At 43.4% G+C, this 16,335-nt stretch overlaps 1 protein-coding gene across 2 annotated transcripts; it reads left to right on the top strand.

Moving 5' to 3' along the window:
- Positions 1-362: 362 nt before the first annotated feature.
- gnai1 (guanine nucleotide binding protein (G protein), alpha inhibiting activity polypeptide 1) lies at positions 363-15,666 on the top strand. 2 transcript variants are annotated; one of them, XM_010738906.3, is made up of 10 exons: positions 363-701; positions 781-912; positions 7,141-7,183; positions 8,741-8,882; positions 9,135-9,292; positions 11,084-11,212; positions 12,760-12,889; positions 13,106-13,259; positions 13,779-14,008; positions 14,362-15,666. In XM_010738906.3, the coding sequence occupies exons 2-9, from the start codon at positions 795-797 to the stop codon at positions 13,967-13,969; spliced, it is 1,065 nt and encodes a 354-aa protein (XP_010737208.1). In that variant the 5' UTR covers positions 363-701; positions 781-794; the 3' UTR covers positions 13,970-14,008; positions 14,362-15,666. The 2 variants fall into 2 exon arrangements, with proteins under 2 accessions (XP_010737208.1, XP_010737207.1); XM_010738905.3 differs by having other exon boundaries at positions 363-912.
- Positions 15,667-16,335: the final 669 nt, after the last annotated feature.

Genomic DNA, 16,335 nt, shown 5'->3' with positions numbered 1-16,335 from the left:
AGATAAATCTGGATTTAAATTAAACATGTGCAGAGAAATTAAACTGTCCTAGGAAATCAAACTGTGCTGAGACGAATAGAATAAAATTCTACAAATATATTAAAAAAAACTATAAAAAGTAAAAACAGAAATACATTTCTTTATAGAAATAAGAAATAAAACTACAAATAGAGATTTTAAAAAACTATATATAACTAAATTAGGCCGTATACAAGCAGAGGTAGTGCAAGTCATTTATTCATTTATTAGAGTCAGTTATTGCCATAAAAAAAATACAGCAGAGGAGTTTGTTGTAATCAACTTTATTTTGAAGAACCGTAGCGGAAGTGTGTTTGTTGTTACTAACGGCGCACACCGCGCTGCTCTCTCTCTCTCTCTCCAGTCGGGGCTGTAACACACAATACTGGCAGTCGCCGCCGCAACGAATGGAGGCGAACGGGTGGAGGAGACATCACCGAGGAATTTGTCCGCTGTCCAGATAGCTTTCACTCGAACAGAGGGCGGATTTAAAAACCGAGAACACTTCAGCGAAGAGAAGAAACGAAACGATATATATATATTTTTTAAAAGAAAGTCGAGCCGCTTCCCTTTTTTCTCTCCTCCCCTCCTCTCTGGTGAACACATCGATCGCCTGTCATTTAAAAAAAAAAGGGCGTGTGTGTGTGTATGTGTGTGTGCGGGGCAGTTTTTAACCGTTTCATGTAGGTATATATGGTGTTTTAGATATATATATTTTTTTATACACACACATATATATATATACTCCATCTGGGTGTGAAGGACACGGTCGAAAGATGGGCTGCACGCTGAGCACGGAGGACAAGGCGGCGGTGGAGCGCAGTAAAATGATCGACAGGAATCTGCGGGACGACGGGGAGAAGGCAGCCCGGGAGGTCAAGCTGCTGCTGCTGGGTAAGGAGCGGGGATGTCCGGGGTGGTGGTGGTGATGGTGGTGGTGGTAACACTCGGCTTATTAAGTCGGTGGACTAACTTCACCCACCTGCTTTGGGTGAACAACATTAATGTCGCCTTTATTTATTCATTTATTTATTTATTTTGGACGGTTAACGGTTAATTTTACGTGTCAGTTAACGGCAGTTTCAATTCCGCATCGCTGTCAACTCCGGTCCTTGAACGCAACACGATACTAGGCAACACACACAATTATTTTGTATTATTTAAAATTCAAAATACAGTACTCAGAAACACACACATGGCAAGTTTCTTTCTTTTTTCCCCACCCTCTTGTTGGCATTACATCCATTGAATTGCCTCTGTTGAACATTTGTATTGACTAAATCCTTTTCAACAATGGCACATTTCCCCCCTTCCTCCAAACCCATGCCATGCAGGGAAAACAGGCCTCATCAGGAGGAGGGAGCGGGGCCCAGCCAGGCCCTGACTTTTGTTTGGAAACTTTGTTGGGTACAGTCACCAAAGTTTAAAACCTGAAATGCTTTTTATTCTTGTATTTATCTACAGTTTTCCTGTATTTTCTCCTCTTCCAAGACCGTGCAGAATTGTTTTGGCGTCTTATTACAATAATAAAAGTCACAAAATGTAGTTAGGAGCCTTTTAAACATTGAGGCAGCCCATTTGAACTAAATTGCTTAACTTGTTTGACACAATGTGCACCAAACCTATTTTGGTAAATTGAGATATCTCCCCTTCAATCAACCACAAGAATGTGTCATGTACGCCCATTGACGTCGTTTATACCTAATTTTTCTATTCACCTCGTGTGTTTTGTCACGTCATTGCACGATTATGCAAACTGGAAGCCATGTGTGAATTAATGGCATTACTTACATGTCGGGAAACACTGTTATCCTTGTAAATAGAGACCGTAGGTGAAAAACTTTTCCATCAGTCCACCCCTCACCCTTCCTTTAGCTTTGGGAAATGTTGACATGCACACACATGGTATGTGGGTTACCAGGACACGAAGTCTAAAGCCAATAACCAATACGAGGCAAACACCTGACAGAAGGCACACAATAAGAGCTGTTAGTGGCTTTTGTGGGCAGATTTGGGAGCCAGGGAGAAAGATCAACAACATTTTTGCCGTGTCCTTTTTGAATAAACTGCGACACTTTTTCTCCCGTGACACAATGTCTTCACATTTCTCATTGTGTTGGTGTCTGAACAGGAGTGTGCATATTTCCTTGCCAAAGGTACACCGCATTCCTCAGGTGCTTGGAGGGCTTGATGGGGCCTGCTGATTGAAAAGGCGAGCAAGTTAGTTCAAGTTTCTGCTATGTTGCTGCAGGCTGGAATATAAGTTTTTTTTATTTGCTGTTGCTCTCAGATCTTATGGCGCTAACCACTCTGTTTTTTTGGTAGAATAGCTTGTTTTTGTCGGTCGGTCGCGTGGCTACTTTTGGCACGCTTTGTGTTTGATCCGCTCGGTGTGTGTTTGATCCACTCGGTGTGATAAACTCCTCGGGTTACCGCCCCGAAGAAGTGACACACAGACACACACACAGGAGGCTGGAGAAAGGAAAAGAGGGGATGTAAGAGGAGAGCACGGTTAATGACCGAAGCATTAAAAATGAAAAAGCTCGGCTGCAGAGAAAACAAGCAGATGGAGGAGGAGGAGGTTGAGTTAAGAGTTTGTTTACCTCGTGGGTAAACCGTTGCTAGAAATATACCTCAAGTATACTTTTCTCTGAACGCATCACGTGGCGTGGTAGTAAAGAAGCTGACGGATGAGCGCGCCTGTGTACCTCACGGATGTGAGCAAGCGAACCTGTGGTGATCCGGTGGTCAGGTTCATGTGTTGACCACCTGGTTCTCCATCCAGCCCTGTCTTTGAATGTTAATCACAGGCTTTCCGCGGCTCGCCGGCATGAAATCATTATCAAAAAAACTCCATTTGCATGAAAAACGATTTGAATCTTTGTGCTGGCACAGGCTCAGGTGTCTCTTTTTTTGTAGAAAAAGGAGAGCGAGAATGTGATCTTCCAACATATTTCTCATTTAGCGCTCAGTCTTTATTTGGCTCTCATTTTATTTCCATCATCTCCGGGACCCAATTATCCTACTATTCATATCTACATGCTAAAATAGATTACAATCTCCTCAGCCTAATTACTCTTTCTATAGCTGTCGCGCAACTGTGGGAAGATTTTATTAATAATCCTTAGCCTTTGTCTAACTTTTGTCATTGTTCTCTCTTTTAATCTTTTCCATATTTCCCCCTTTTTTTCTTTTTTTTTACAGTTATGTAACCAGTATTGCCAAACATGCGGCGCAGCGTGGTCATGTCACTCATCTCGGGTCTCTTCCCCCCTCTTCGTAATAAACACAGACAATCAACGCAGTTCAATCGTTCACATTCCTTTAGGGCCATAAGCATCTTTGGACGTTTCCGTGAATGCACCGATGTCTGTGTGTGCGTGTGTGTGTGGGAAACAATCTTTTAGCTATCGACCAGCGCCTTGCCGGATCGATCCCTGTGGTCATTTCCCCCCCGGTGGGGTAGCATTGCTCGGAGGCTCCTGGAACTTTTTATGAGTGACTCATACTTAAATCCCTCCAGAGAGAGAGAGGGAGGAAAAAAGAGGAACTGGATAGCGAGGGAGAGGAACAATAAATCATATAGGGACAATGAGTGTATGAGATGGAGATGGAGAGAATGTAAAAGAGGAAGAAGGATGTATATGATGGGATAAAAGTGGAAAACGGAGAGCTCACATTGAGCTCATGTGGCATCACTAATGTGGTGCCTCACTCAAGCCACGGACTTCTCACCTAAAAGTGGACGTGAACCCACAGAAATGCGTCTTCATCGCCATTGAAAGACATTTTCACCAACTTTGCAAAGATCACAAGCAGCAGACATATGGTAAATCTATAAACGGAGGCACGGGGTAGCCATTTTAATCATTCATCTCCATGATGCCATTGTTACAGAGCATTTCTCGTCCTCGCTGCCGTCATACTTTAGTGGAAGAGGGGCTCCAAGAAGAAAGATGTGTTTGCGGTCGGGAGATAGAAACAGCTCTGTTCTCTGCGGTAGAAGAAGAAGAAAAAAAAACCCTCCATTTTCACTGGAAGGGTTAGCTCGGATTTTCCTAAAATAGTTTGAACCGCTAGAAACAGAAACCAGCTGCTCCAGTGGTTTTTCGAGTCCGTAGCTGTATTTTTCTTTTTTTGAGGTGGGCGTATCAAAGCTGTGGGTAACATGACTCTGCATGAGGAGCGATAGGTCAGGCCTGTGGTGCTGTGTAACCCTTAAAGGTCTATGTGGGACGCCCCTGTGTTTTGTATTGCTCAGGCCGAGAGGCTTTGACAAGATCCACACCCTAATGATATCACCCAGCCGCTTCTATAAACACATAGCCTCGATTATGATCAATGAGACGTAAGGCTAAGAGTCTGGATTTACGGTATTGGCCCAGTTTTAACCGTCGAAACGCTTGGTGTCATAGCAGTTCTGCTTCTGGATGAACCGTCTTCCCGCGAGGATCGACTGCTAGTCGTGACAGAAACATTTTCAATGACACATTTTTCGCAATTAGAGGTGATTCAGACATTTACAGTAATGTTAAATTCCCTGAATGATTCACCAAAACGTCACTGTTTATTATGCCTCGGTGATTTCTCATCCAACGCGACGCACGTCATCCCGTTGGCGATTTGACAGCAGATTATCACCTGTGCTCGCGTCGTCCGAGCAGCTAAAACCAGGGAATATTTAGATTTTTTTGCTCGATGAAAGGCTGAGAGAGAGGGAAAAAAATAATAAATTGTCAGAATAGCTATCACTAATGATTGCAGCTCCATATGTGTGGCCTGTGCTCATTAAAATCCTGTCAATAAAGGATATTTATTGGCTGAGAAAGCCATAGAAACGACTGAGAAAGCATGTATTTTGTGTCTGTGATCACAATATAGCATTTCTCATGATCTGACAGCATGTTATCACATTTCAGCAGCTAAAAAGTGAATATTTAGACTTTTTGCAATATAAAAGGCTGGAAAAAATGATCAGAATAGGTGCCTGTTGATTCACTAATCATCGAGGCTCCACATGTGTGGCCTCTGCTCATAAAACCACGTCAGTGAAGTATATTTCTTGGCATAGAAAGTCACATTATTAGCAGTCTGCTGGAAGTTAACTTTCTAAGAAGGCTTCTTTGAGCTTCACAGCTCGCCTGAAGTGCATTTTCGTGCGTCCCACACCGAGAGGCCACAGCGTCGGTATGTGAAGTGTCTTTGGCATGGTCCAAACTGGCTCTCGGGGCATAGCCGAGGGGCGCGACCGTGCCAGCTCATGGGGCTCAGCCGTGCCCAGCCGAGCAGCATATCTTGTGTGTGCCGTTCCCACAGGGGATTCGCACAGCCGGTGTTTGGCCCTCGGAGCACAGGGAGCTGCCACTGTACCATCACCCTGCTCCGGGGCACTCCAGGCACCCGAGTGGTGACACGTAATTAAAATAATGTTGCCTCGGGTGAATATCATCCAATTATAATGAAGGTGAAGTGCCATGGCTGTACTATCGGCATGCACTTATCGCTGAGGATAGTTGGTGTGCAGGATTCCACACAGGTAGTGAGCGTATTACAGCAGGTTGCACATATATTTATGCATTCATCTGTATAAATAACACTTGTTGCTGACAGCGTGAAGTGCGCTCATCTACAAGTGGCATGTGTCAAAAAACATTGTGAGTTTTTTGCAATCTCCAGGAAAGTGGAAGTAGATTTGCCGGATGATTTGTTACGTAAGATGCCATCTCGCCTCTGCTGACAGTATCACAAGGTACATATCATGGTGTGCTTCCACTTCCCCTTTTCATCCTGTCGTTTCTAGAGCTGAGACAGAAGCTGGAGGTGTTCACTCTGGGAATAACCTGCTCCCGAGTGGTCTGAGAAATCTTTCCCCACCGGCAGAGGAGCGTTACATCACAGACAACCGGCCAATCGGGAGCGGCTATAACCAAAGCATCCGCTGCTGTAACACGAGTGCACATTAGTAGATCTAATGTAGTTCATGGTAATGTTGGCCATTAGAGGACATGAGTCAGACTAACGTGGTTTACGAGGACGTCAACACTTTGATCGATGAAAGCAAAAAAAAAAAACTTCCAAGTGACCGGTTTATGGGGACATGAAGTACAGTAAAAGAGCAGCTTATGCATAATACATACACACACACACACACACACACACACAAGAGAACCACAAAGCCTCCTCGGGTGACTATGGCCTCACACTAAAGATGTCCTGGATACAACAAGAGCGGTTGCCATGGCGCCGTGACGTTTGAGAGATCCGCGAAAAGCAAAACCCGACAGTCTGATTCCCTTCATCTCTCCCTCCCCCCACCTTTTGCTCTTTTTTTTTTTTCCAGCACGGCGTCGTCTCACGTAGTTGAGACAAGCGAGCTAATTGGTATATTACGCTGGAGCTGCATGGAGCCGAGGTTTCTAGACTCTTTTTAACTCGTGGTAATAACTGTGGTAACTTTAACACCCCGTGCAAACTGCCGGGTCGTAAAAACAGACAAAAGCCAAATAAATGAACTACATAGCATATTTAAACATGTAGAAGCGTATTTGAAAAAGCACATAAACCAGGAAAATGACCAAATCTGAGCAAGTAAACAAAGTTTGGTGGGTTAAATGCTTCTGGTGGGGTTTGAAGTCACATAGAGGACGGACCAAAACAGCATCGCGGACGTGACGTGCCCGGTGGGGTTTCAAGGGAAACTCTTTGTACTGTAACACGTGATATTTGGAAAGAAATGTTCCTTTTAACTCTACATGTGTATTTTTGTATTTTTTATTTTTGTTACTTTGATTTGCAGCCTAAAACTAAAAAGTCAAAAAAGAAAAAAATGTCTTCTTATATTCACCAATAACACAAAAAGTATTTCACTGAGTGTCTTTTTTAAAGTTTTTTGAATCATACACACCCCAGGTTCCACACACTCGTCTCAGTTCTCCTTTGCTTGATGTGGTTAAGCCCCAGTTTCATTTTCACGGTTCTCCGTCATGCCGTTTGGCCACATTAGGTCATTTCTATTAAAAAAACTCTGAAGCAGGAGGAAGTGAGCTGGTTGACGTCAGCGTTAAAAATGGATAGGAAAACTCTTGATGTTAACTTCAGTGTTTCTTTCTGTGTCTCTTCCAGGTGCTGGTGAATCGGGGAAAAGCACGATCGTGAAGCAGATGAAGTGAGTTCGTTTTGCTGCTGTCGCATCTTGTCAAACAATCACAACAAAGTTTGTCCTCTGTCTCCATCCTCCCTCATCAGATATGCGTACACAAACAAACTGTGTCAAACACCAATCATGCTTTCACGGCGTCTCTCCGGCTAATATTCCGCTCTGCGACTCGCAGTACAAACCGGTACCGCGCATAATGGATCATGAACACAACCCGGCAAGAACACATTAACGTAGACGCCGCCCCATACATCATCCGCACGCCGCGTGTGTCCTGCATATGAATTAGATTTTTAATAAACACTCATCAAACAGTAGACGCACAGAACACACGGCGGACGTGGCGGCAGCTGTTCAGCTATGATATTGCTTTTTCTCTTTACCCGTGAAGGGCGTAGAAATGTTATTCGACTGACAACGAACAGTCATAAATCCACTAGATTTATGCTTAGACATATGACGGTACAGTTCCCCTCTGATATAACGACACTATTTACTTTACAGTATATACTTATTGTAGCATAATACAGATAACATATTACATTTATGTCAGTCATGCTGGGGGAAGCTGCTTATTTCTGATCTTGTCTAGATGTGTCGAGATATTCTATATTTTTCTTTTAGATTAAATAACAATTCAAACAGTTACTTTGATTGATCCAAAATTATTTTTATTATTTATTTTATTATGATTATTTATTATTATAATATATAGTTATAATATTATGAATTATTTTTTTTATTTTTCAAGAATTTTCGGTTTCTGAGTTGTGAAGATTTGCTGCTTTTTTTTGTCTGTTGTGATAGAAAAGTTCATTTTTAGGTGGTTTTCTGACATTTTATAACCCATTAAGTTAATTAATTAAAAAAAGCAAAAGACAGATTCATCGGTAATAAAAACAATTGTTACTTGCAGCCTGTAGACTGATATAGCTTACTCCTCTACGCCTTGGGTCAAAAAAACTAATAAAAACACATCACTGTCACCGGTGCACTGGCTGACATGTTCCTTCATTATATTGAATATGGGCTCTTAAGATTTATTTTGAGTCAATCCCACATACACCGGTCTGCTGCCATATATATATATGAGCACACCAAATCCAGCGCTGGAAATAGTAGACTAGAGTGTGTAGTTGTGATCTGTAGGGATGTTTCTGTTACAGAATAAACTATAAATTCCTCTGTTTGTATTTGTACGATGAAATAAATGATGCTTTTATCCAGACAGTACAAAAAGCTTCTTTTGTATGTGTGACCATGATTTAAGCAGATATAAATGTGGAGCATAGAGATCAGGGGCTGTTTTGGTCTAACAATATCTCTGCCATGAGCGTGTAAGGTCATGGTTTCAAAGGAGATATTGAATTGGACAATAAGTGGTTTCCAAGAAAGCTAAAAAAAAAACAGACGTCATCCAGTGGAGAGAATCGCCCATGAAAAGATGTTTTCTCTGCGTGCAACGACAGAGTTTGGAGCAGTTTGGTCGCTGTTGTTTGTGTCTGTATCGGGCTAAGTTTGACTGCTGATCTCTTCTTTGTGTTTTTTTTTTTTTGTTTTCTGCAGGATCATCCACGAAGCCGGCTACTCAGAAGAGGAATGTAAGCAGTACAAGGCTGTGGTCTACAGCAACACCATCCAGTCCATCATCGCCATCATCAGAGCCATGGGGCGCCTCAAGATCGACTTCGGCGACGCCGCAAGAGCTGTGAGTGACAGAGAGAGACGGGAGGAGGTTTAGAGTAGAAACATGGATCGAGTTTGTGGTGTTGGAAAACAAGCGGGCACTAACATTCAGTAGTTTCCCAGCAAGGACTCTTGGGGAAAGTAGCTTTTAGAGATTTCGTGATCTTTTCTGTGACTCGCTTTCCAGCTCAGTAGCACATTAATCTTAACTACGCCGGTGGTGCAACGACTTTAAACATTGATTTATGACATCTACGCGGCGACTCTTTTCCAGGACGATGCGCGGCAGCTGTTTGTGCTGGCGGGCTCGGCAGAGGAAGGCTTCATGACGGGGGAGCTGGCTGGTGTCATTAAGCGGCTGTGGAAGGACGGAGGTGTTCAAGCTTGCTTCAGCCGTTCCCGTGAATATCAGCTCAACGACTCGGCAGCATAGTGAGTCACACACACACAAACACACAAGCAAGCAAGCAAGAGAGGTAACAGTTGCACGGTTTGCCAAAACCATTGAGTCACTCACTGAAAGGACTCAATGGTCCTCCATGCACCTAATTTATGTCAACAACTTTTAATGACGAAGTCTTCCACATCGGATGACCGGCCCATTCCGCAGCAAACACACAGCTGCAGTTGCCAAAAGCTACAGTGCCATGCGTCCGTCTGGACTTTCGCACTGTCAATATTTGCTCCTCCTCGACCAAAGCTTGAAGAGCCACTGGCTGGCTTCAATCTTTGACCTCACACCTCAGCACAGGAACATTTGCCACGCGCTTAAAAAACAAATGCAGAGAAAAACTCTTTTTTTAAAAAATCTTTTACATATTGTGCAATAGACCTTGGAGTCGAAATAAAACAAATGATATCATCTCAACTGCAGCCCCTGTGTGTTTTGTGGGGAGGAAGGACGGTTGTCTTGTTTTCGTGCTGCAGAACAATCATCGGTTACGCGGTTTACGTCGCAGGCCGAGGGAGCTGCTGCAGTCGTTCACTCTCAGTCCATTTTCGAATTGGTTCTTCTAATCCTGCTGTCCTGGGGCTTTTCATGAATAGGAAACAACATTGCTAAACCTTGTGTGTGTGCGTGTGTGTGTGTTTTTTTTTACTCCACTTAATACCATAGAAGACAAACAAAAAGGCTTGTTTGCGTGAAAGGGGGGAGATTACTCGTGTTTGCCCACTTGCAACCAGAGGTCACTAATCTCTTTCCCTTGTAATTTATCAGCAGTAACCTTGAGGTATTAGTTCGGGTCATAATACAACCCAGAGGAGTGTAAAAATGCAAGTTTATGTGTAACGGCTCATACAGCAGTGACAGCATATTAAAGCTGTGAGCAGCAACAGGAAGGTCAGGAAATGAGAAAAGATTCTATAAAAGTTTAGTTGCTATACGAGGTTGGAAGATGACCAATTTAATGCATCATGCAAAAAAAAGGATCCTCTAACAAAGTAACTAACATACCTGCATAGGCAGAATATTGACAGTCGCATTAACAGTTAAATAGGCAATAGCAGCTGACTCTTACAACACTTTTTAAAGTTTACGTTGTTGCATTACGATCGGTGGAATTGTTTTTTGTTTTTTTTTTGGGCCTGGAAAGTCTTGAGAAATTCTCTGGGGTGTTACAAGAAGAGCAAAAACCTCCATGCTCGCGTTTACAACCATTAGAACACTCGAGCCGATCCCGGCAGGTATTCAACAAAATGTGGGACAGCACCCTGGACAGATGGCTGAATAAACACATTCACACTTCTGTGTGTGTGTGTGTGTGGATGCAGGGATTTTCCAATTCAGCTGTAATTCTGAGGAACCTGAGGGGGGAATCCACCGAACACGGAGAAAACAATGCACACACATCACCAGAGCTCAGGTTTAAAAAACCTAGGAGCGGCTCGCCGTGAGGCCGTGAAGCTGTAACACACGGCTAAGCCATCATGTTTTTAAATTTACCACAGGCAAGCGATGTCGCTTATCTCGTAATTTCACTGCGCGTTTAGCTTTTTATCGCCCGCTTACTTTGGGTCAAATCTCATAATCAGGTATTGTTCAAAATAATATGCTGAGCTCATTTCCTTTTAAGATGCCTGAAATATGGACCTGCTTTATCACGAATCGCACTGTTGTGACCTTGATACTTCTGACACATTTTCTCCAACTTGTTTCCCTCCTCCTTCCTTCTTCTCCTTCTCTCTTTGCTGTTTTCGTTTCCCCCTCCTCCTCCTCCTCAGCTACTTGAACGATTTGGACAGGATATCCCAGGCCACCTACATCCCGACTCAGCAGGATGTCCTGAGGACCCGAGTCAAGACCACAGGCATTGTGGAGACGCACTTCACATTCAAGGACCTGCACTTCAAGTGAGAATTTATTCGCTCTGGCTTACGTTCAAAGTGTTTCACGCGATGGCTTAATTAGCTCCCCTTCCTGTTACTGACTCACTCACTCCCGTTAAAGAAATTCCCTTTTTTGTACGCTGCACAGCTGTTAGGTTGTGACACGGTCCGACGAGAAGGTGTCGTGAGCATCAGCGATGACCCAGTTGTGGAACGAGAAACAGGAAGTGGGGGCAGCAGACGTGATGATATCATGACACCAGACGTTTTGGTAGCTGATGCCAGTGATATCGAAGTTCATACTGTTGGCCAGAATAGAAACATTGTGTTATATGATCCACAAACACAACTACAAAAACCTCTTATGTTTCTTCACACCATTGTTGTCACTGTTGTATATTGCAACACGTCACAGCTCTTACATAAGACAGTCATCGCTCTGTAATATAGGAATTACACAGAAGCAGTGAAGTGTTCATGTCCCAACAGTTTAATGACTAACTTTTTCAGCTGTGAGGGCAAACAGAAAGAAAGGGGACTGACCTGCTGAGCCGGGATGTCGTCGTCATTCACATGTTTTGACAAGTCTTCTTTTTAAGCACTAATTAAATATTGATTACTTTCTTTTGACGATTCCTCTCCTGCCTTTGAAGCCAGAGTATTTCCAGGCGTGGCTTTTGCAGTTTAGTAGGAGTTGTTACAGGAGCTAATTTAGCCTTTTGCTGGTTCTCTTGCATGATTTTTTTTGTTTGTTTTTAATCTTTATAGTTGGGTTTGTTTGTCTAGAAATACATGAAGATATCTGACTTGCAGAGATCGTGCCACTTTGCTGTACATTTAGTCAGAATGGCACTACATTAAACACATTAAAGTCCATCTAAAGTAAGAATAAATGTGTCAGACCAAAGAAGAAAGTGTTATTAACCACCCAGCCAAATTTGAATGATTAAAAATATCGACAAGTTTATGAAATCAGGTGTCGAAATCAGGTAAAAATGAGCAGCTAAGCTCCAGGACTGTGGGGGCGTGTCCGCTGAATGAGCTGAAGCCCCGCCCACTCGCGGGAGCATTTAAGCAGCCGTTTTGAAGTGACACGTGTCAGATGAGTTCAGAAAATGACATGACAAACTTTGAAACACTCTGAGCTGAGATGAATTCATCTCCATCTGTCCTGCTCAGGGTGGCCTCAGCGTGTCATCGAGCCACCCTTTAAGGACCGCCCACAAAATCCTGGACTGAAAACTGTTGTTTTTTTTTAACTCCCCATTTCAGTAACATCGTTCAAAGTCTTTTTCACGGGTTTTCAGCAACTATTTTCCAACATATTTAAAGAAATAATTGCCTTTAAACAGTAAGTAAGCAATTAAATGCTCCATTAGACCATTTTCACAGAGCCAAAGACTCTTGAGTATGCTCTTATTTTGAAGCAACAATGGACAAAGAAAAGCTTTTATCACTCTCTGCCATCACTGACCACCGCAGCAAACTCTTCGGGACATTTATTTTTAACCTTGGGTTTCCTAAACACTGCTTGTATTATGTTTGTGTGTTTACTTCTTTGCTCCCTGCAGAATGTTTGATGTCGGTGGTCAGCGGTCTGAGAGGAAGAAGTGGATCCATTGCTTCGAGGGTGTGACCGCCATCATCTTCTGCGTGGCCCTCAGCGACTATGACCTGGTGCTGGCCGAGGACGAGGAGATGGTGAGTGCTCAACATCCGCGCTGACGCACGGAGGCGCTTAATAGCAAAGCACTCTGTGTTTCGCACACAGCGGGAACACTGTCTCTGCTTTCCTGGAAATCGTGACGAATCGGAGGAGGAGAGATTAAAGGACGGGTCAAGATCTCTGCATGTTTACGGAGCACGATAATCAGCATCACCCCTCCCGCCCCCCTCTTTGTTTTTGTCCTCCCTTAGAACCGAATGCACGAGAGCATGAAGCTGTTCGACAGCATCTGCAACAACAAGTGGTTCACAGACACCTCCATCATCCTCTTCCTCAATAAGAAGGATCTGTTTGAGGAGAAGATCAAGAAGAGTCCTCTCACCATCTGCTACCCAGAATACGCCGGTAAGGCTTTTAGCTTAGCTTAGCGTAAAGACTTGAAATGGGGGGGAACTGCTAGCCCAGCTGTGTCTACAGGTAACACACCCTGCCTCTTATTACCACGTTGTACGTAGTTTCTTGAAAGCACAAGTGGTTTTTATGGAGGATTATGTGGATGATTTCTTGGCCCGGGTGCAGCGTTTGTTATCACATTATGTTGGCAGAGACTTGAGGAAGCTGCTGCTCCCAGCCAAGAAACAGTTTGGCACATGACCCTCCATAAAACCACAACTTGTCGATTCCACACTTATTTTTTTCCTCGAGTTAAAGACACAAGATGCATATTAATGTGTGAGCTTTTGTCCGACTGTAATCACATGACGGGAAGAAAACCGCTCGCACAGTTCTTAACTCTTATGTCTGGTTAGCAGGATGAAGCCCAGCCATGTCACTCAGTCCTCCAACAATACAAATGTACAGTTTCAATGCCTTTTCCTATGTTGTGACTTCCCGCAACTTCCTGCTCCCGGCATCCTTTTCCAGGCTCCAACACGTACGAGGAAGCAGCTGCCTACATTCAGTGTCAGTTCGAGGACCTGAACAAAAGGAAGGACACCAAGGAGATTTACACCCACTTCACCTGCGCCACGGACACCAAGAATGTGCAGTTTGTGTTCGACGCCGTCACCGACGTCATCATCAAGAACAACCTGAAAGACTGTGGCCTGTTCTGAGGGGGAACGGCATGAAGACGACGAGCTTTTTTTTTCTTGGTAAGGAGCTCTTTGTCATCGTCGCGGTCTGAGCCTGTCCCCCGTGTTCTAGTTTCTCTCTTTGAAATGTGTTTAACAAATCGGCTTGAAATGATTTGTTGTTGAGCTTAAGCATTCAGAATTACGGAGTAGCCTCAGTGCAGCTGACCACAAAGACGTGCCGTAATCCATCATAATTAAACGCGTAATTTAATCACCGAATCGCTGAAATCAGCTCCTTCTTTTTTTATCAAAAGGCTTAAATACATTTTCTGCTCCATTTTAGATGTTTTGGGAACATGATGGAGCCGTCTCCTCCTTCCTCACCTCCTTCATGTGTCCTCTCTCTCTCCCCTCTTCTCTTGTGTCCTCAGGCAGTGGAGCCAGTTTTATTGTGCATCTTTGGTGGGGAAGATGAGAAGAGTCGGGAGGATCAGTCACGGACCAGTGCTGTACTATATGCCACTTTTAAACAGCTTTATTTATGTTTTTGTCTTGGAACATTTTGAACTAGCGTTGCAGCATTTGTGTAGGATGTTTGTATCATTGTAAAAAAAAAAAGCCTCACCGCAAAACTTTTCCGCACATTGTTTTTTTAATTTCATTTTAAAATTTACTTTCCATTTTTTTTGTTTTTAATTTCCGAGGAGATCACGTTCTTTGCTGTTCCTTCTGCCGCTGTCTCTGGAAAAGGAAACTTTGCTGTTGGTGGAAATGTTTCTTTTCTTCCTTCCCGACCAACCAAAAAAAACAACAACAAAAAAAAAACAATAGGGGAAGAAAAGGGGGTGGTACAACTTTTGAGTCCAGTTTGTTGGTACTTGTGCCTTCGCATGCATTTTACTGCGGTCGTAGTCACGATGCTTGTTCTGTTGCCTGCTGAATTGTTCTAAACATAAAGAGGTAAACTGTTTTCATATGTTAGTGTCCCTGCTATCTTCTATGTGCACACCACTGAGCTATTGGGAGGAGGAAGATTTCCCTCTGGTCTAAAAGGGTACATGGGTCTCCATGGTGACCAACATGTAGCCTCCACAGTCCCCTAACCCACACCCCCCCCCACCCCTCCCCACCCGCCATGACAATGGAAGGCCTACTGGCCGATCATGCAGTACAATACTGAGATGTATATTGTTACATTTGCCCCAAAGATCTGGGGTTCTGGTTTTTAAACAGTGTACAAAATATCCATTCTTCCCAACCATTCAGAAAATGGTTAGTTAACGCGCCGAGCTTGTAATACGCTCGAGTGTTCAAAGTACAAAGACCAGAGTAGGCACATTTTAATGTATATTTTAATGTATTTGGAGGAGAGTTTTGGAGTTTATTTGGTGTTAAGGAGAGAAAAACTGAACCATGGAATGAGATGTAAAGGTGAGGTCTGAAATGAAATGAAATGTTCTAGACCCGGTTCTTGGTTTTTACGAGGTCGAGGCGCTGCTTGAGGATCCGTGAAGCCTTTTTCGTTCGGGTGATGGAAACTAAGACGGCCAAGTGAGCCTGGTCTGTGATTTTTAGATCAGTACTACTTTGCCAAGACGTGTGATTAAATATGGTCCTGGATCTGTTCATATAAAGAAACTGCCACAACTGTCAGTGTATGTGTATGTTCTCCACGGACGGAGAATCTTTGTAGACTCATCTCCCTTATTTTGCTAATAAAAACCATTTACAAACCACGTGGAGTTGCTCTGTCTTTAACTGTCTTTTACACTAATGAAAGCTAAATTATTAAACTTTTAATTAGCTGCTGAAGCACAAATCGGCTCCCATTTCCAATTTCCTGCTTCTTTCCTTAAAATGTCATGCTGCCGTCACGTATCTAATGTTGAATGAATTCCACTTCATCGGAAGATGCTTTGATGCTTCATGCGTTAGTGTAGTCGCACCGCGTGCCACGTCACATCTTCATGTTGTGCATCCCGTGTGCTTTTCCCATGACGCGAGGTACATCGCTATCTCCAAACGGGGGAACAATGTTGTCAGTTCTACACACAAGCCGGCACTGCATTTGTATTCCTTCATGGCCTTTGAGGCCGCGTTACCTGCGGTTGAACTCGATACAGAGGTTTGTGGATGAAAATGGATCAGCCTTGAACTTTTAGCCACGACAAAAAAAGGTTTAATTCGTGATACACAAACCAGCCTAATATTATTTTCCTATTTGCTGCTGACTGCAATGTAAAGCACTGGAGGCCGCCGCTTGACTTTGATATACATCTTTGACACCATTTGCATTGTAAATTTGCTTTGACGTAACCTGTGAATACCGTCAGTGATGGCTTCCCTTTCTAACATCTCTTCAGAGGAGAGAGTACGTAAAACCAAAGGCACAGAGCTGCACAAAG

Source organism: Larimichthys crocea, chromosome XX (assembly GCF_000972845.2).
Source record: "Larimichthys crocea isolate SSNF chromosome XX, L_crocea_2.0, whole genome shotgun sequence".
In the NCBI taxonomy this organism is placed as follows: Eukaryota; Metazoa; Chordata; class Actinopteri; family Sciaenidae; genus Larimichthys; species Larimichthys crocea.
The sequence above is the reverse complement of the archived record's forward strand: the minus strand, read 5'-3'. Positions and strand labels throughout refer to the sequence as shown.